The following is a 19,916-nucleotide window of genomic DNA, read 5'->3' as shown; positions in this document are numbered from 1 at the left end:
ATTAGGTACTTGCCCCAGGTCCTTCTTTGGTCAGATATAACCTATGGATCATATATCAAGCAACCAGACCCCACCCTGATCAACACAGCGAGTGCAATCTCTCTTTACAGATTTACATTAGAAGTGATTGCTGCAATATTCAACACATTCTGGACACCTTTGCCTCATCAAAGCTGAAAGGGAAAGAGGAAGACGACGTGCAGCACCATGTTAACACCAGTTGTTGCTCCCGTGTAAATTGGTAGCTTCGACAGATCCACTGTGGCTACAATTGATTAGATTATACGTCTACTTTGCCTAAAAACTAACTAGGCGGCTCGACTAATCATCCCTGACCTGGATTAGCCAGTGAATTAGACACAGACACGTCCACATCAGTCCACGTTGTCTTCAACAACAGTGGACACGAAAAATATGACAACGGGACTATACCGTTCTCTTTATATATCGTGCGTTAATAGATAATTTTTAAATACACACAATGAATCTGCCATCGAGGCTAAAAACGTTGATTGTCAGGTTTCGTCAAAGCAGCGGTTGGAGCCAGGCCTAGACTAGACATGGCTCTCCGGAAGCACTGTGAAGTGCTGGTTGGGGTAAATCCATACCACAGCTTGAGGCTATCATCTTTGGGACAAAAATACAAATTCCGGTCCCTTAAGATAACCCACCAATACCACAATGCGGTTTAATTTGATTTTAGTGTACGCACTGTTGTGCCGTCGCCTTCCAGACGTGAGTTAGCCGTTAGCCTGCAAGGCTAGCGAAATACCTGTCCAGCTGGGGTGTTCGATTCATTCACAAAAATATGTGAAATTTGTAGTTTTTGGGGTGCTGAAATAAGTTGAGTCACTGCACCACTCCACGGCAGTGTATCAGCATTAATTTAAGAAAGAAAGATACGAAAACGAGAAGGTTTCGGTTCTTACCTTGTCCAGACAATTCACTTTTTCCGTGGGGTAAACGACTAGATTACATCTGCTACACAACGGATTCATGTTGGAGGAATGCTCTTCTAGCTAGTTAGCACAGAAAACGCCGATGATACTGGTCGTAGCTGTGTGCCGTCGAGTGTTTGCTCCGAAAAACAGCTATAATGTATGATTAGAAGCAGTAGCAGACCAACTCTAATCTAGTTGTATGTAGGAAATCCAGGAGGTTGTTGTCGTTGTAGCTGCACAGCTGGCTGTCAGTCCACTAACCAGAGACGGAAAGCGCGCTCCCGCCGCCCCCCTCTCTTCCTCCCTCGACTGCGCGTGTCCGAGCAGAAAGGGAAGAGGTTGTGTAGGAGGATCCGTTTTTTTGTTTTTTTTATGTTTGTTTTTATTTCTGAAAAAGAAAAAATATTACTACAAAATAAGGAACGAGAACATTCGTACATTTATATATTTAACTGGGACTATAGCACTGTTTTACTTGGAAATGAAGCAACATTATTTCAGTTTTCTGTAACAGTATGAAGGTCCAATCGCCGCCTGTGCATTTGCATATCAAACTTAACCGTATTTGCGCCATCTGTGCTCGCATAGAAAACTTGTGCGATCATCTTTATAGGGTTTTTTCCCTTTTCATTTTTTGTGCTTCACCAGTCCAGTTTTCTCACATCAAATTTTACACATCTGCCACGTTCACTGCACTACATACCCTACTTCACTGCTCATGTGATCCTTTTGTTTAGAGTGACATCTGCTGACAAAAGAGTTGCACTGTATCTGCGTATCGGCCTACATTATTTAATGTGTGTAGCCAGCTGCAACATTAGACTATTTGTTTACACTTATTTTATGTACAGCATAGAAGAAAAATGCAGAATCTTTAGTTACACCCCCCCCAACAAAGCATGCATTTCAAGCGGGAGTACTGTTCAGGAAATGATAGGGTTGATTTGAGCAAGACAAAAAAGTGGAACTCAAAAGCATCACAATCGCAATCAAGAGCAGCAGGAACTGAAAGTGAAGCTCACTTTCTCATATCTTTGCTTATCTGATGAAAAAACTGCAAAGTTTATGTATGTCAGCTTAATGGCATGCATTTTACAGTGTAATGCAGTGGAGGGACTATGAAAACCTTGCATTTCTAAATAATGTTCAACAACAGCACCATCCCTTTAAGGTATGTTTTTAAAAAAGACTTTTAATCCTTTATTTGGAACTCAATTTCCAATGTAGTTATTTGCACAACATGCATGATCCATAATTCCCTTCACATGGATTTAACATGGCCCGGCTTCAACAATGCTGTCTTTTTCTTGACCACCTCCTTCCACTTCCGTGTAACCAGACTCTTGCTTTTGAAACTTCAAGGAGGGCCAGTAGCTCTTGCGTCGCTGAAATGCATCAAGTAATAATAATACTCATATTATTATCATTGTTTAGAATATGAACATCAGCTTGACTCAGGCTGAACATGTATAGGATATGTTTTGAACTCACCTGAATGAGGTAAAGTGGTGATACAGCAGAAGGATGGTAGCTGATGTAAAGAGATACCAGTATCAGGGCCAAGAGCAGCACCAGGGCAGATGCTAAGCCAGCGATCAAGCCAGTGTTAGCAAACCCAACGCTCTTGGTTGAAGAATCAGTTTTTACATCTGGAACTAAGACAAATTCTTAAGAATTCATTCCCAAACCTAATCTTACCAGTTTCTACAAGTGGTACTCACCACTACCAACTTGATGTTTAGATTCATCTGAAAGTAAAAGTTTAAATACTTATTCCATTGTAGATTCTGTTTGTTGTTTTTACTGAGCAAACACACAGAGTTTAGTTCCATATTCTCACCGTCACTGTCACAGCCCTTTTGTCGTGGAGTCAGAAAGGTAATGTCCTCGATCTCTGGCGTGATGGAGGCCCCAGTGGAGTTGTCATTCCTGGAGTAATCCTCACATGTTGCGCCTTGGCTCTGCCAATACAGTTGACAGTGCAATTAATGATAAACACATGTTGAAACGTGGACAATACAATACAATAAACTGATATTTAGTCCAACTATACCTCTTCTGCACAAGCATAATCCAGCCATTCTTGTCTGTGTCTGTCCATGCCGTCTGAGCATCTAAAACAGGAGACATTAAAATGATTATTTTTCTAACACTGTCGGTTTGCAGAATTCCCCACTCACCTCTGCAGTACGTGACACCAACTACAACCAGAGGTTTGGCTGGCTGAGAGGCAGAGCTCACAGCTGTCATGCAGAAGGCAGGCTGCACAGGGAAAGAAAAGGAAAACACTGCTGATTTTTAAATCTTTGACTGTGGAAAGAAATCTCTGGAGATTTAGATATTCACTTACTAGGCAAAGGAGTGAACTCAACAGCAGAGTAGTTGGTAATCTTTGTAACGTCTATCTCAACTCGATGGTACTCATAGATCATTTGCCGTGGGAGATCTGAAATGGAAATATTATGATTTATATGTGTTTTTTTATGGTAGCACTTTATTGTAGTGCACAATTATTGCTGACCTGCTGACTGAGAAGACGGCGACATGACCATGAAGGCATCAGATAACCCAGCTTTCACTGGGTGCTCAGCTGAACTGATCACGTCTACCGACAGAGGTATCTGGTAAACACAAAGAAGTTTCACTTAATACTTGCAAAAATAAGATCAAGTGACCTGATCTGAGAATGCCAGTAAGAGCAAAGAGCAGAAATGTTCCTCACGTCTCTGTAGCTGAAAGTGATGGTTCCTGTTTTGTAAAGAGCAACTTGAAAGGTAAAACCTCCTACTGACTCTTTGCCGGGGATTCTGACATGCTCCCACTGGACCACAAAGACCTCACCTGAAGATAATGAAAGCCAAATAGAAATAAAACAGAAAGATCAGACAATCTCATACTCAAGGACATGTTCAAATGTCAGATGGTATTATACCATTATCAAGGTATTGCACAGTGGATTCTTTGGAGTAGCTGGGGTCGAAATTAGCCATTAAAGGGGCGATGTACTGTGTTGTAGTCAGCATACGGTGAGTAATGTCCCCTGTGAAGATAAACCCTGGAAAAAGGCCAGAAGGAAAAATATGTAAGACTTGTGTACAACTTACTGCACTGCAGAAGGTCACTTGAACATCTGTTAGAAAATCAAAACGTACCTCCGGTTGCTATGGTAATCTGCCTCAGGTAATGTCCATAAAAAGGAAAGTCAAAGGACAGGGCTACTCGCTGCAAAAAGAGAAGATTCAAACAGACACAGACAAAAGAAGAGATTAAAAAAAATGATTTATCTGTCATCAAAAAAAAAAACAGATTGAAGAAATTTCTTTGTTGTCATGTTTTGATTTGTTATTCTGCAGTTAAAAGCACCCCAGCTGCTCCTTATATGGTACAAAGAAGCTTCAAAATCTCTGGGAAAACCTTTGTTTTGGACAAATCTCTCAGTAAAAAGATTTGTTCTACTTTGTTTTTTAAAAAGACTTTCAGACTGCTCTGTTTCACACAGTCTTTTCTACTTTTCTTCCTCTGAATGAGAAAGAACAAAGGAATATATTTAATATGGTCATCTCAGGCACACAGCTCTAGCTATGAGCACAGAAGCAACACCCACTTGCTGTACGTGAGGGGCCGCTAATCAGAAGAAATGATGGCCTAAAAGGAGAGTGGCTTTATGGGAAAGGAGCTGCACGGCTACATGAAAGATCATATAAGATAAATATGCAGCATTCTGAACTGGGCAACATGCTGAGCTTCTCTGATAGAGTACAATAATAAAAACATGTAACTGTAAATGAGCACAATACTCAATTTTACAACCAGCTGTATTTCTAATGTGACGAAAATCCTGTATGTTATCTTACAAGAACTACATCAGTTTGTCATGACCAAAATCTAAATAAGGGGGCACCCGGATTTGAACCAGGGACCTCTCGATCTGCAGTCAAATGCTCTACCACTGAGCTATACCCCCTACATGTGAGTTTAGCAACTGGTCTTATCACAACACATTGGGTGTACAGGATCTGGACATGTGACTGGAAGCAGCCTGTCTGTGATTAACATTTTCCCAGCATGCTGTCTGATGTAATTGTTTTTCAGTGTACTAACTGAATTATAGCAACAACTTGGCTTTGTAAGTACAGACAGTTGAACTGGCTGGGTGTTAACTTTCCAAAGCAGATATTCTTCTAAATAACTAACATCCAAAACACTATAATTCATGCCTAAAACTCACATTATTATTATTATTATTATTAGGATCAAGAGCGGGAACATGCTCCTGCTGTAACCAAGTATAAAAATTTTCCATCAGTCCACCAGTGTGTGAATGTGTGTGTGAATGGGTGGATGACTGAATGTGTAAAGCGCTTTGGGGTCCTTAGGGACTAGTAAAGCGCTATACAAATACAGACCATTTACCATTTACCATCAGTCTTCACTCTTTGTAGTTTTCACCTTTCTATATTTAAAGTGTATTAATATATCTCAGTTTTGCAGCTCCTCACATTTACCAATATGTTAATGTGCCTCAGCTTCCATGCAACCACATATTTACAAGGGAACTTCATCTTGGCTTGGTCTCATATCAAATGTTAAAGGAAATTTTCAGGTATTTCTAATTAATGTAGAATTATTAAGTATTTGCCAGGTTGCAGGAACATATTCTTTTTATACTTCAGCTGGATGATGAATCAAAACTGTCAGTTTTAAAAGAAATATGGTGAAAAAATACAGTAAAAATGTGGAGCAAGCGACACTTGCTGGCCAATTTGTTAGGTACAGCTTGCTAGTGCTGTGATGAATGCTTTGCCTGGATTCAGCACTTTGCCTGCTTTAATTCTTTGTGGCACAATTTCAACAAGATGCTGGAAACAGTCCTCATAGATTAAGGACCATATTGTCATTAAAGGACACAGTTGCTGCAAATTTATTGGATCTCAAAGGTATTCTATTGGATTTAAATCTGTTGATTGCAGAGGTACTCGCTGTTGTGTTCAAGAAACAGGGTTGAGGTGATCTGAGCTATGTTGTGGCATGTTATCCTGCTGGAAGCAGCCATTTGAAAAGGGTGCACTGCGATCAAAAAGAGATAGACATGGTCAGCAACAATATGCAAGGTGACTCATGTAAATAATGCTCAGTTGGGGTTGGTAGTAAGGGGCCCAAGGTGTGCCAAGAAAATTTCGCCCACACCATTACACCACCACCAGCCTGAATATTGGCAGTGGTGAGGCAGAAAGGATTCATGCCTTGATGTTGTTAATGCCAAATCCTGATCATACCATTCAAATGTTGGAGTACAAAAAGGCAATTTTTTTCAAATGTTCTATTGCCCAATTTTGGAGAGCTCCCATGAATTGTATTGTTTCTGTCACCCATTTGCTTCCAGCAGGTTGTCTTGAACATGGAAGTAAAGAAGCAGTTCAGCTTAACAAAGTAAGCAGTGCATATATATGTAGGGGGCACCCAGATTTGAACTGGGGACCTCTTGATCTGCAGTCAAATGCTCTACCACTGAGCTATACCCCCATGCACAAATACCAACTTTGTAGACCAGGTGTAAAGAAATGTTGTAGTGAGCCACTTAGTCTACAAACCAGGAGAAATTCTATTCAAGGGTTCAAATCATTTTAATTTTTAACTCTGTAAAATTTTACTTCATTAATATGGTTTTTATGGGTTAAGAAAGAAACCGAAAGTAAGACGGTTCACTTATGTCTGTGTGTGAGACTCACCACAGCCTGTTTGTATGAATTTGACAGAATGCCATGGACTCTGACTTGACCATGCCGGACATCATTCATGTCTATCCACAGGTTCTCAGTACGTTGGTCCTCTGGACCAAAGATGTGCCATGTGTAATATTTGCCAGAATCCTCCTTCCATGCAGAAAACAGAAGAGATTAGAGCTTTAAAAGCATGATGTGTGTTGACAGAGTATGTTGCAAAAGGATTAAAAGTTCCCAGAGAACATGGTTAAATAATAAATTTCAGGTGTTGGGCACAGCTTCTCCGCGTAAGCAGAGAAGAGTAAATGCTTCTTTCCAAAAGAGGGCAGTGTTTAACTCCAAGTAAAACAAATACAACCAGGTAAGAGCCAAGAACATATTAAACGCCACAAACCATTACAGTAATAAGGAACACTGTGGTGTATAACTTACCACTACACGTGTCATATTGTCTGGGAGGGTAGTGATGCTTAGTCCTCCACCCAGAACTGCCCTGCTTACTCTAGTGTGGCCCGAAGATGACCTCAGTGTTCTATAAGCATTGCTGTCACCTCCATTAGACTCTTCGTGGTGCTGTGGGACCACACTGTACCAATCATCTGTCCAAAATAATGCATATGATTTTACAGTGCTGCCCTAGTCAGGATGCATTTCAGATTATAAACCTGCTGGTTTCATTTCACTGCCTTCAAAAATAAAATGCACATGAAACACTTCATTTTTATTCAGACTGAAGGTCTAAGGTCATGCTTAGTGCTCAGTCAGTCAGCCAAGCCGGTATCAGCTGTAGCCTTGTCAGTTAAATGCCCTTGTTGAATGAAAATAAATAGGATACAAATAATATTTACTGACGCTCGGAAAGAACTGTCAGACCCTATAAACAAAGAAAACCATACTGTAGTAAGCAAACTGGGGTAGGTAGGACTTGTTTTAAAATTCTGGGTGTTTTAATTGACAACTTGTCTTTCTTTCAAGCCACAAATTCCTGGTTAATTTTAGGTGTTTATTTTAACACCATCCTGTAATTTCTTATGGAGTGTGGAAAATGCATGTCTGCTGGTATGTTTATACTGAGAGTTGGATGTAAACCTGTGGACATCTTTGTCCTTGCACAACGTCTGGAACCAGTGCAGGTCTACACATGAAGCAACACAATGAACAATGTCTCCTCTCAGCTCTAAAGAATCAGTTCAAAGATAATGGCAAAAATAAATAAATACAATTAAATTTAAAAATGTCTCTAAATAGTCCTTGCATAGTTTGCAGCTGCCATTGACCTGTTGTAGGAGGAAACTGGCTTCATTATGCAGTTCAGATAGTTCACTTTGCTACCAAAGGACCCCCAATCAATCATGTGTTTCTATCATGCTTAACAGATGTTACTAAGTTCTCAAAATTATTTCTAGGCCTATATTTAAGTTCCTCTGTCTTAATATTTTCCTTTTATGGCCTAGTCAAAATACACTGCTACGTTTTCAGCATCCTAGAGTGGTCTCCTAACTGTTAACCTTGCCTTTGGTGTTTTGTAGGTGCCATCTAATGAATTTCAGTTAGGGACTAGCAAGTTTCTCAAAATAAAGTGATTTAAATGTTTTCCTGCTGGCATTTGTCAATCAATTCTGGTTTGAATCAGCTTGCATTGTTTAGTTAAGGGATAACATCAAGGGCAAACCCTTTCGTGCAATATGTTTTTTTTTTTTTTTGCCAGTTTTCCTGCCTTGAAAAATTAAACCTGGTAAGATACATTCATCTGTCTACAGTCATTGCCCTATTTACGACAGTTGATTGCGGGATTTTTACCTAGATTACGGGACACGACGATGACGTCACGCAGCAGCCTATATAATCCCCCGGCAGTGCCACTTCTTTACGGGGTGTCTCATCTAACCCTAAATGAGGGTCGTCGCCTGTACGTAACGTTTGCTGTTTTGGGCTTTCAGCAAACTACAGGGGATTTTTTTCAAGTAGCGTTGGAAAGGTCTCGGATTATATAAAAAAAGCCAACTTAATCACCCCGTCAAGCTCAGTTTCCTTTCAGAATCACCGTTAATGTATTGCCGTGGTCAGCCCGGCTGCCGCGAAGAGTTCGTCTCTGTTGCTCCGGTGACTTCTTGCAGGGAGTCTTCGCAATTGAGCAGATTAAAAATGAGCAAGGTAACTTGCCGGACCTGCAGTGGTCCGGCTGGGAAACCTACGCTCAAACACTCCGTAAACTAACATTCAAACGCCATAATTTAGGTTGTTACTTAGGTAATATGGACCTGCTTGCTCTCCAGGTCACGCTAATCCTAGCAAGTACTGCTAACTCATCCATGAGCTAACGCGACAGAGAAGATCTTAAACGTTAACACTGCTGAAATGTTGCAGCTTCATCGTTAATTGAATTGAAGCTGGGACAATACTATGCATTTATTTCTTTGCAGCAGTAGAAACTAGTTTCAGCTTAAGTCAGGCTAGCCACCTGCAGCCTACACTCTTTTGTATTAGTTATCAAAATAGAAACTGCTAGTGCGTTGGTATGGAAAAGAATGATAGTCATGTTTTAAAAGCAAGCTAAAGCCACCTGTTGCAGTGACTCAGTCTTGCACACCTGAGTTGAATATAGCGTAATGCAGCCTAACATCACAGCTGTGTATTGTAATTTACCTGGAAATTTTAGTACCGATTTTACTGTTTTCAAAAGCTCAGAAAGGGTGTATGTAGCTGAAGAGTGAACTCAATCTGTTCAGTGTAAAACACCGTGTGTGTTGTTTAACTCTTGTTGTGCTCATGTTGTCAAGTCTAATTGAGGACAATGGGAGGGCTCCTTTGCATGCAGACACCTCCCACCCCAGCTTGTGTTAATGAGAAAATTAACAGAGTAGATCTGAATCCTTTCTTGCTGTAGTTTTCCATAAAGAAGCCTCAGCAAAGAAAAGTCAGACGATAATCAGGAAAGCAACATTTATATATTGACTCAGACATTTTCAATTTGGCCATAATTCCGTAACCGAGTTTCAATGGGTGCCAGTACCCAGTGGAGCTCCTCTCTTGCCAGCGAAATGTCAGTTGATGTTGGTTTGATGCCTGCGTTTCTGTCTTGAGTGTGGGAGGAGAGCTCAGGCCTGCTGGTCCCTCAGCTTTGTCTTGTGCCAAACCCCCAGAGTTCAGACTGTGTGGGACATTGGCGAGGCCTGCTTTAAACATCGCTCTGCATTCACAGTTATAATGCTGATGTCTTCCACAGTCACCAAAGCTACACTGTGTCATTTAACAAGTTTCTAAAGTGGCAGCTCAAATGTTTTGACCTCATAGGGAACTCATTGTATTTATGCTACTCTCCACCCTTTCAATCAATTAAGTGCTGCGTCAATGTGTTCGTGGCAGCTTGTATATTACGCCTAGACGTGTGATCGCTGAGCACCAGATCCACCCTGTAGTGGCATCTATGAGGTAAGAGCACAAAGGATGTCTGCAGTGCAGCAGATGGACATATTCTAGTATAACAAAAGCTGGGAGGAGTGCATGTACTGAATATGAAGCTATGATATCTACTTGGGTCATCATGACCCCCACTAGGCATTTTATTGAATTTACTGGCAGACAAAGCAGTGAGATTTGAGTCAGACTCTGCAAGTGAGCTGAAACTGCATAATGCAGTCCAGTCTGCTTGGTGTCTAACAACATTTCTTGGAATAGAAGATTGTGCAGTGGAAGAAAATAGAAACCCCCCTTTTCAGTCATGCTTTGAGATTTAATTTCAAGATTCACTTGAACTAATTTGTAACACTGGAATTGTCTTTGGAATTGCAAGATATAGCTATAAAAACTGTTTAGACTAAGGTTAGGCTGATTCTAAAAATTTTGAGCCTTTCATTAAAATGTTTAAACATATGGCCAAACATTTTAGAAAATGAATGGAAACCTAGCATATAAATGTTATTACTTCACAAAAAGACCCACACAAGAAAGGAGGTGCAACAGAGAGAGGATTGAGTAGTGACTGTGCATCGAGATTTGTTTAGTGCGTCTTTCTGGCTTTGTGCAGTTTCGGGTGATTCCCTGGTTAGAAGGTAATACCTGAGAAAATTAACATTTGCACAGAGTTTGGATAAAGAGATAATAAAGAAGAAAGCCACAACGGGTCACGTATATAGATGGAGTTTGGTCTAACTTGATTATTTTAAAAAAGGTTTGTTTGCTGGGTTAAAGTTTAAAAGAATAAGATAAATGATAACCAAATAAAAGCCTCATGAGGTAAAAGAGAAACCTTTCCCCCCCTGCACTAAATAGGCAGATGTTTTGGAATGAAAACTGATCTCTGCCCACTCTTTTAGGAGCTACCAAACCACAACATTTAGCTGCCTTTTTCTGCAAGTGGTCAGCTCAGAGTGGTCTGAGAGGACACACCCTTCCTGTGCAGAGGCTGAAGGATTTGGCATGAAGCACCAAACGTCCCCTGGTTCATTTCAAAGAGCGTGTCTGAATTGTAGAAGTGCAGTTTCAATAGAAAGCACATATTAAACTTGAAGTCTCCCAGTTCTAATGAGATAGCTGATAAGTGGACTCGCTCTCATGTGCTGGCATGCTGTTGCAATAGTTTAATGATTTTAGAGGAACATCCTTTAAAAATAACACCCAGAATATAAAACATGTCAAACGATAACCCCAAGAGGGTGCAACAAATTTCATGTTGAGCCTTTAAAGACAAGAGACAAGTCTTTGTTAAGAAAACAAATGTACTGATTACCTCACTTTTCTTCTGCTATGGAGAAACAAAATCTCTGCGTTCAAGACACGAAAACATTTCTGCTTTTCATTTTCAGATAAGAGAAATGAATTAAGGAGACAAAGCTCAGACCGCAGCTATTTCATATACAAAGCCTTCTCCAAATAACTACATAATTCAAAGTTGCTCAGCTGTTGGCAGATGGCTGTTTTTGTTCCTGCCACTTTCCTAAAACACATCCGTGTTTTGCTATCGCCAGTGACATTACACATGACTTTTATAAAATAAGGGCCCGCAGACAATAACATCCTATCTGTGGCTCAGTCTTAGAAAACAATCTGTCACTTTGTTTCTCTTTCTTGTAATATTTTTTTTATACTTTGCTCCAAAATGCCTGGATTAACTTCAGGCTATTTGTTAAGCAAACTTCTCAGCAGGACAAATGATGAGAGGCCAAACACTGAGGTCATTTCTGGGTGCACGATTCATTTCACCTCAGGGCTCTGTGTTTTTACAGTCTGGTTCAGATGATGTTGATGGCTTTCGGGCCAGAGTGATTTTTTAAAAAAAGTTGAACTGTATATAATGTTGAGTGGCAGTGCAGATAAGAACTATTAAGAAAAGGAAAGGAGGATTATGCTAGATCAACAGAGACAGTTGACCCCTAATGTTGCAAGAACACGGAGTCCCTCCTTCGCAACACTATGATGCAGAAGAACTCTCAAACTTTCCGCTGTTTTAATGAAATAAGCTTTCTGATGAGCTCTATCCCGAGGAAGAAAAAGTATGACCAATTTTCAGTTTATATCATATCTCTTTCTCAGACAGCTGTTTTAGCTCAGGAATCGCTGAAAGGATGAGCTGGGATGCAAGAAGGGAGTTTCCAGAGATTCAGACTCCCAAATCAGCTAACATGTTTCCCAACCACTACTCGACATATTTGTATATCTCGCGATGGAAATGCAAGCGATAGACTCACGTCGTCCATGCAGCAGGCTCGTAAAAAGTTGTGCCAAACTTGCAGGGATGCAAGAAGAAAAACAAGTCTAAATCTAATTTTAACCTGAGACGGGCTGTTTGTGGGTTGCTGTTTAGACTCTGTCGCATGCTTGTGGAAGAGGGTATTTTTATTGTGCCCTTTATTGTAAACTAGTTCATTCACTTGTTGTGTGTAAAATGAAAAGGGCATGGTATACCCATTTGCTGCTCCATAAAGATTCCTACTGAAGTTCTGTGGCTTAGAGCAAATTAAATTAACACGCAGAGTCGCATGTGCAACATCAGGATGAAAATGTTAAAAACACACATTCTGTAAATAAAAATTGCAAATGTTTGCTTAGCTTTTGAGTAAATGAGAAAACAACTGTTATTGCTAATCATAAATACCAGTGCACTGGCTTCAAAGCATACAGCAAATCATTAAAAACATATATATGGAGAAGCTGCCAGAGAAAAATCACCTGCAGGCTTAAGCATCTTTGCGACAAAATCAGGCAAAATAAACAAAAGCATTAATGATGATGCATGAAAAAGACACCGAGCTCACCTGTCTGCTGCTGAACCCAAACTTCAGCAAGCTGTGTTTGGGAGAGACAGAGAAATAGCATCACCAACCTCAGACACATGTTTGACCTGAAAAAGACAAAAGCAAAAATGACAGCCTCGTCTCTGCTCCTCTTTTCTCCTCTTTCTCCACTCTCGATCTCACTGCCGGCGCACACCACCCTGTTTGTAACTACACCCCTTCTCTCCTCCTCAACGTTGTTCCCCTGCTGCCATGGTGATTGCAAAGACACAGAGATCAGCTCGCTGGGGTCCACAAAAGGTCTGGACCTTGAGTTTGCCTCCTTTCTGTTTATATTAACCACACAGCAACTCTGCTCATTCGTCAGTGAAGTTCTCTGGAATCACAGCATCATTCAGAGAAATAATAAAAGTAAGACCAACAATGGCAGCAGCAGAATGGCGCCTCCCTCTGTCCAAACGGGCTGTGAGGACGGTCAGAAATCTGACATCTTAGATTAGACGTGGCGATCATGATGCTAACAAGACCAGACCTAAAACCTAAACATTGTCATTAACCTTTCGTAGCCCACATGGCACACAAAACTTTCTTTGTAGGAATTTAATTTCCAGCGGTTTTGTAAAAGGCCTGCTTTAGATGACATGCAAACTGGCAAAAAGCAAAGTTTGCAAGTAATGCGGTTCACTCCACCACCTCTCTATTTAATTATCTCTATCTGCTATGCGAGCAAACATGGAATCTTTGGCAGGGAAAATGACAGCTGAGAGTTTATTAGATTCACAGCTGGAGAGATAATCAGTACCATGTCTCATAATCCCGACTGTAAACACAGTATACAGCATGACAGCAGCAGGTGGCAGTTTTCACACAGTGACAATGTGAGGACAGTAAATAAACGGATAATATGCATCTTCCAAATTTTCCTCTATTAAAATGTTGGTGTCCATAATATTCACAATGGTTAAAAACCTACTGCATTCACAAGGGGTATCCTGTTATTTGAAACTTACTGCAATTACGTGCAAAGAGGAACTGCTGCCTGCTAAACATCCCTTAGGATCATTTGGGTTCATAGGCTCTCTTTAAACAATGCTGACATACCCATATGCATTTTAAAAATATTGCTATTGTTTTTATTTTCTGACTTTTAGTTAAAGCTAAAGTGAAGCCTCAGACAGGAACCTTCCAAGCTCAATGGGTATGTTTCATAAAAGACATTTTGACATATCACCTTGGAAAAAAGAAAATAAGTGTGCAAGATTCAATTCAATTTCATTTGTGTAGTGCCAAATCACAGCAACGGTTTCATTAATAATAATACTAAAAATAGCATTATTATTAATAATAATAGAGGGAAAATCTTAACAATTACAGAATTTCCTATGAGCAAGCACTTGGCAACAATGAGAAGGAAGAACTCCCTTTTAACAGGAAGAAATCTCTGGCAGAACCAGGCACGGGTTAGGGGTGAATTGACAGAGACGAGAGAAACGAAGAGCAGAGAGAAACCAGGAATAACAAACAGGACAACTACAAAAGTTGATGACTGCAGCAGTGCAAAATAAAAGTATTGGGAGTGAAAAGGTATGTGCATCACGGAGAGTCTCACAGCAGCCTGAGGATAAAGATGCATGACTGGATAGCTCAGGGTCACCTGATCCAGCCTAGGCTATAACGTTCATCAAAGGGTTTATTTATGTGCTGTAATTCAAGTAGCTGTAGCAAAATGCTTCAGTTAAATTTGCTTGTGTCACTTGCGTGTGGATTTTTGTTCTGGTCACTTACAGCTTTCTTTGTCAGTTCTCCTTGCTTTGCATTTGCTTTCATTAGTATCACCTGTGTTGAATTATTAGTATAGTTTTTGGTATATATACTGTATGCACTGTTCCAAAACATAAAAGAACATTTAAATCACACATTGTTTCTTGATAAATAAAATATTCTACTTTTATTAACATGGACTGGGAAAGTTCACGAAGGCATAATGGTATTTTGCTGTCGTCAGTTATTGGAAACCCTCTGATTGCTGCCTTTGTCTGCGCTCCCATTTCCTCTTTTCAGTTGCCTATCTATTTCAGTTCCTGTTCTCGAGTCCTTGTTTTCTGTCCTGATGGTACTTTTCATGTTTCTAGGTATTTCCTGTGACCTTTTGGAATTTTTAGTTTGGCCTGATATGTTTTTAGTAGTATATCTGTGTTTATCTTAGCCTATTGATTTAAGTTTAAAAGTAACATTTATTTATATAATGCTTTTCAAGATAAAAAATCTCAAAGTTCTTGACAGCAGCATCAATAAAACTAACTTGTGGAAAGTCAAAATTAGGACACAACCACAAAAAACAGGACATCACAACATTCCAAGCAAGAGATGAACAGTCGAGTCCATTTTTTGAGAACAACTTTTTAGGAGTTTAGCCATGTTTCTTAAATGGAAAAATTAAAAAAGAGCAGGTCAGAGACTTGATGTGAACTTCAAAAATCAAAGATTGATCAAAAATTTACTCAGCTACTTGTGATAGTATGACACTATCACAGTGAACCAGTTTAGTATATGTTAAATACCAGCTACCACAACACAAGGTCCCATGATCAGCTGTATCGAGGGCTTCGCTGAGGTCCAACAAATCAAAGAGTAAGGGGACAAAAAGTCAACCTTATCCTATATATTTGTCCTTCACATGTGTGTATTTCAGTAACTTGAAGGTGGCATATCAGAATAAAAGTCTAAGAAAAATGTTATTTGGCAATCGAATGTGGACTTGAAAAACATTCCTTACTTGATTGCTCCTGTCAGCATGACCGTTTACAGTTGAAATTTTAAAAAGGACAGAAAAATTGTGGCTTCATGTCTAAAGAAAAAAATCCCAAACTCTGTGGTAGGTAAACATGTGTGACTTAAGACTTACACTGGTTGTTCCTCAGCCACAACGGGTACTTCAAAAATCACAAAGTCTTCAGCTGTGGTGATAGTCACACAGTGCTGAGGTGACCACAGTTTTCACTTCACAAAAAAGTCACTTCTGCACATCAATTTTTTCTTCATTTATGCTGAGTCATTGTTAAAACAGCTGATGATGTTTGCATCTAGAAGGATTGTTGTTGTATGTTTAATAACTTTCCGTGTGATGTTAAACCACGTGATGATGAAAGTGTGTAAGTTTCGTTGTTTTTTTTTCAATTTCTTTTTCTTTTTGCCTAAATAAATATGCAAACTTAGCCCCTTTGTGCTTATTGTCACGAATGTGACGCGTGTTCTTATTCTCGCCGTCCAGTTACAGTGACAGCCATAAATATAAACTCATTTCTCCCTCTAGCGGTCAGAAAACCGTCTATTATTTAGCGATTAAATACCACGGCTGTCGTCAAAATCAACTCGAATTTAGATTTTCGAGTGATTATGAAAAACAGAATGTCCAAAACAAGAACATAGAATTATTATTATTGTATCTAAAGCAGGAGCGGGCCGCTCGTCGTAGCGTGCGGGGGTATAGCTCAGTGGTAGAGCATTTGACTGCAGATCAAGAGGTCTCCGGTTCAAATCCGGATGCCCCCTAAAATCTAATTTTGCTCTTTTGCCAGTGAAAAACGCCACGTTTGTTGTTGAAGTCGTGTTAGTGCTATCGTAACGTTGTAGTTTAGGCGCTATTGTTTAATAAACAAGAAAAACGTTATATAGAACAAAGCGTGTCAATACGAAGCTGTCAAGCAGGACGAAAACAGTAAGACCACAGAGAAGATTCGTGAATGTAGTAAAGGAGGGTATACAGAGGGCTGGAGGGACAGAGACAAGGATGGTAAAGACAAAGGAAGCCAAAGGTAAACTAGCGTTAACAACCTCAATAGCATGCTGCCCATCGCTTATTAAAATAACAACACACACATAGCAATAATAACATTTATTTAAAAAAAATCAAACTATACAGTATGTACATTGCAAAATTATGACTCATAGCAGCTAGCGCCTTCTCCCATTCAAGAAATCGCTGTCATATACAGTACACAGTCCAAGAGCATTAAAAAAAGAATAAATTAATATAAATATTCAGGTTTAATGAAGCTAAAATCATTTGCTGGCGTTAAATTAAATTTTAACATCAGATGCAGGCTTGTAGGCTTTTGCAACATTGCAGAAATCCTGAGAAGGAAAACCACAGCAGCTGCATAATGTTCTTTTGTTTGTTTTCTTTATAGTCTTACTGTTTGCTGGTAAACTGTGATGAATCAGTAGTTTGTGAACTAAGAACAAAAATCTTCATTTATGAGAACTAAGTCAAAATGAAATTAGGATTGTCTTGTTTTAAAGCGTCTGTGGAATCACTGGATCAGTTCTAGAAAATTAAGATACTAATAGGAAAATATATGACTTAGTGTTATAAATCATTGTCCTTTGTCAACCTGCCTTATTGTTTTCCTTTCTAATAATAAAATAATAACATTTTAGTCACTCTTGACAGTTAAAGTGGAACGTGATACTTCTGGTGAGGTAGGATAATTTGCCCAAACATTGTTCTCATTTACACACAGGCCACTTATGTCAATACATTACTAACACTTTCTCTCCCTCAGTGCACAACCTCCAGATTACTAAAATATAATCAAACAATCAAACAGTTTTTGAAGCTTGTCTGTTGTCATGTTTCCGAGGCTGAGGTACACACAACGCAGGTTTCTTCAGGATGTCACATTGTCAGTAAGTCATACTGTAGACGTGGTGAGGCAGTTTCTGTCACAGATGTTGTGGTCACAGGCTCAAAACACTGTAAATAATCCTGACACTGCGGCCTTTGCAGCGCCCGAGAGGCTGGTTCAGTTTCAGGACTTTTAATCCATTGTTTTCTTCTAGTTTGCCACAACCCGCGACTTCATCCAGTCCAGACTGGCAGGTAGACTGCAGGGAGAGATCAGAAGCATTTTGATAAGTGTTTCAAAGGCTATTATTTCAACAGAAGCAGTGGTATGCAGAGGCATGTTTCTGTTAGCTACGTCACATATTTGTGAAGGGTGAGTAATAGTCGGTGATACTGAGAGCTGGAGGTGCGTTAGACTCACCCCTCTCCTGTCAGGGCGCAGCAAGCTTGAACATGCCAGGAGTGTGTTGTGATGGAGTCGAGCGTGAGGAACTGGGAGATCTCTGCCGCTGTCAGGGAACCCTTCATGTCCTGTTTGTTGGCCAGGATAAGAACGGCTGCATTCTGTAGGTCCTAAAAAGAATTAAAAAATGGGTTACCGATACCGTGTCTGCACTCAGGTTCCACTGGAAACATGTGATGTTGTTCAAAACAAACAGCAACCTCAGCGGAACATAGAAACGCACAGACATGCTGACTATAAGAAGAAAGTTCCTCATCACAGTATGTCATGGGTGAGTAATCTGCTTTCACATCTATTACGCAATCAGTGTCTGTCTGAAAGCGGGAGGGAACGTCAAACACCAAAACACAAATGCCAAAAGAGGGCAGCTTCACAAAACAACAATGTGATTGTACGTCAAAGCAGCTCTCAAAGAAAACAGGCAAAACACTTCATATTTAAACAATAAAGCAAAGTATGATCAACCCTCCTCTACCTGTTTATCATCCGTAAGCAGTATTCAAATATGTTAAAAGGCACTTTTAATATAGTTATGACCAAGTAACTTCCCTAAATGTTTTAATAAAGTCAGTCTCTACGCTATGTTTTAAAGATCCTACCTCATGTGCGAGCATTCGGTGAAGTTCTTCTTTGGTTACAGTCAGTCGTTCCCGGTCAGTGCTGTCCACAACCAGAATGACGATCTGAAAGGGAAATAATAGTTATTAAACCTGTTATAAGGTCGTTCTTATCAGGACCCAATCTATAGGACGCTTGATTCATAAGAGGGAGCACAGCATGTCTACAATGCTCTATTAAAGATACAGTACCTGTAAACAATGGATCACAGGAAAAGTCATAAAACAGATGCAGGTGCATTAGCAGCCAGCACTTCAAAAGCTTTCACTTTCTCTGGATTTATTTTTGGGAACTGCTAATATCACTTCCAATGCACTTCAATGAAAGATTTACTGTGTTTTAAAAGTTTTTTAGAGATAGAAAGGATCTGAAGAGTGTAGGTGAGCCATACCTCTGTGTTGCCATAGTAGGAGTACCAGCTAGCTCGCAGGCTCTCCTGTCCTCCGATATCCCAAACCAAAAAGTGAGTCTTCCGAACGGTGATCTGTTCGACGTTGCTGCCAATAGTTGGTGATGTGTGGACGGCTTCTTTTGTCAGACTAGATGTATTTGAAAAAGGGAAAAGATGCATTTAGAATTAGATTAAACTGTGAGAACAGATTTTAAAAAACTGCTGAAAGACTCAGAAAGCAGTCAGATCACTCACAATTGATAGAGGATGGTCGTCTTCCCAGCATTATCCAAACCCACAATGATGACTTTGTGCTCTGTAGGAAAGTTAAACATGTTAAAGTTGCATGCTCACTGCAAATTCAGCCTCAAGGGATAAATGTACACACAGATAAGATAAAAGGCAGGTACATGAGGGTGATGTGCTGAACAGATTCACATCTCTTATCAAAAGACTGTTCTTGCAGTAAAACACGTCCAACACTTGGTTTAAGTGTCGTATATAAGAAAGGACTGAAACTTTACTGTGTCAGGAAATCAGTTTTTAGTAAGGTGATCAAACCACAATTATCACATATTACCCGATACAGGAGCTTAACACACCGACGGGCTTTTATAATTCATCTAAACAGCAACAATGCAGGCATAACAAGACGAACACAAGAATTAAAGCACATGTACCTTTGTCCCCGAACACAGCCATCATCTTAGACAGCAGATAGCCCATGTTCAACAGGTGTGAGTGCTAGATGAGCGATGAATACAAAAGAAATCCAGAGGAAGCAGACTTCAGTATCGATTAGAAGCTGACTGTCAGACTGACTCTGCTGCGGGATCTATTATCAGTTTCTGCCTCGGCATACCATTTGTGGGCGGCGCTTCCTCCTCAGAAAGTCTGCACCTTTTGCCGAGTGAGTCACG

The 19,916-nt window shown here is 40.0% G+C and overlaps 3 protein-coding genes and 3 non-coding genes across 8 annotated transcripts in view; 1 reads left to right on the top strand and 5 right to left on the bottom strand.

Moving 5' to 3' along the window:
* The window catches only part of lasp1 (LIM and SH3 protein 1), a 30,901-nt gene extending 29,662 nt beyond the window's left edge, over positions 1–1,239 (bottom strand). Inside the window, exon 1 of one of the 2 annotated variants that reach the window (XM_086289863.1) lies at positions 930–1,239. In XM_086289863.1, coding sequence (XP_086145989.1) covers positions 930–998 — 69 coding nt within the window. In that variant the 5' untranslated portion in view covers positions 999–1,239. The remainder of the gene's footprint in view (positions 1–929) is intronic. The other variant, XM_086289864.1, reaches the window with a different exon arrangement.
* Positions 1,240–2,113: 874 nt separating this feature from the next.
* LOC147332993 (plexin domain-containing protein 1-like) lies at positions 2,114–15,854 on the bottom strand. 2 transcript variants are annotated; one of them, XM_086290735.1, is made up of 15 exons: positions 15,803–15,854; positions 12,919–13,004; positions 7,097–7,263; positions 6,671–6,814; positions 4,094–4,163; positions 3,874–3,996; positions 3,664–3,782; positions 3,463–3,562; positions 3,292–3,387; positions 3,122–3,203; positions 2,995–3,055; positions 2,782–2,902; positions 2,663–2,689; positions 2,433–2,596; positions 2,114–2,326 (listed from the first exon to the last, which is right to left on the bottom strand). In XM_086290735.1, the coding sequence occupies exons 2-15, from the start codon at positions 12,995–12,997 to the stop codon at positions 2,213–2,215; spliced, it is 1,467 nt and encodes a 488-aa protein (XP_086146861.1). In that variant the 5' UTR covers positions 12,998–13,004; positions 15,803–15,854; the 3' UTR covers positions 2,114–2,212. The 2 variants fall into 2 exon arrangements, with proteins under 2 accessions (XP_086146861.1, XP_086146860.1); XM_086290734.1 differs by lacking the exon at positions 15,803–15,854 and adding an exon at positions 15,674–15,780.
* On the bottom strand, positions 4,834–4,905 carry trnac-gca (transfer RNA cysteine (anticodon GCA)). Its single transcript has one exon. It is a non-coding gene; the product is annotated as a tRNA-Cys (tRNA).
* On the bottom strand, positions 6,393–6,464 carry trnac-gca (transfer RNA cysteine (anticodon GCA)). Its single transcript has one exon. It is a non-coding gene; the product is annotated as a tRNA-Cys (tRNA).
* A 523-nt stretch (positions 15,855–16,377) lies between the features above and the next one.
* trnac-gca (transfer RNA cysteine (anticodon GCA)) lies at positions 16,378–16,449 on the top strand. Its single transcript has one exon. It is a non-coding gene; the product is annotated as a tRNA-Cys (tRNA).
* A 328-nt stretch (positions 16,450–16,777) lies between these two features.
* Positions 16,778–19,871, bottom strand: arl5c (ADP-ribosylation factor-like 5C). Its single transcript, XM_086290733.1, has 6 exons — positions 19,677–19,871; positions 19,252–19,312; positions 18,997–19,144; positions 18,587–18,670; positions 17,946–18,097; positions 16,778–17,784 (listed from the first exon to the last, which is right to left on the bottom strand). Exons 1-6 carry the CDS (start codon positions 19,720–19,722, stop codon positions 17,736–17,738), a joined length of 540 nt encoding a protein of 179 aa, XP_086146859.1. The 5' UTR covers positions 19,723–19,871; the 3' UTR covers positions 16,778–17,735.
* Between the last annotated feature and the right edge of the window lie 45 nt (positions 19,872–19,916).

The sequence above is a fragment of the Aulonocara sp. 'chitande type north' Nkhata Bay genome, linkage group LG4, assembly GCF_057382095.1.
Source record: "Aulonocara sp. 'chitande type north' Nkhata Bay isolate Kocher_YH1m ecotype deep benthic linkage group LG4, A_spYH_male_GT1.1, whole genome shotgun sequence".
Lineage (NCBI taxonomy): Eukaryota > Metazoa > Chordata > Actinopteri > Cichliformes > Cichlidae > Aulonocara > Aulonocara sp. 'chitande type north' Nkhata Bay.
Note: the sequence above shows the minus strand (reverse complement) of the source record. Positions and strands in the feature narration are given on the sequence as shown.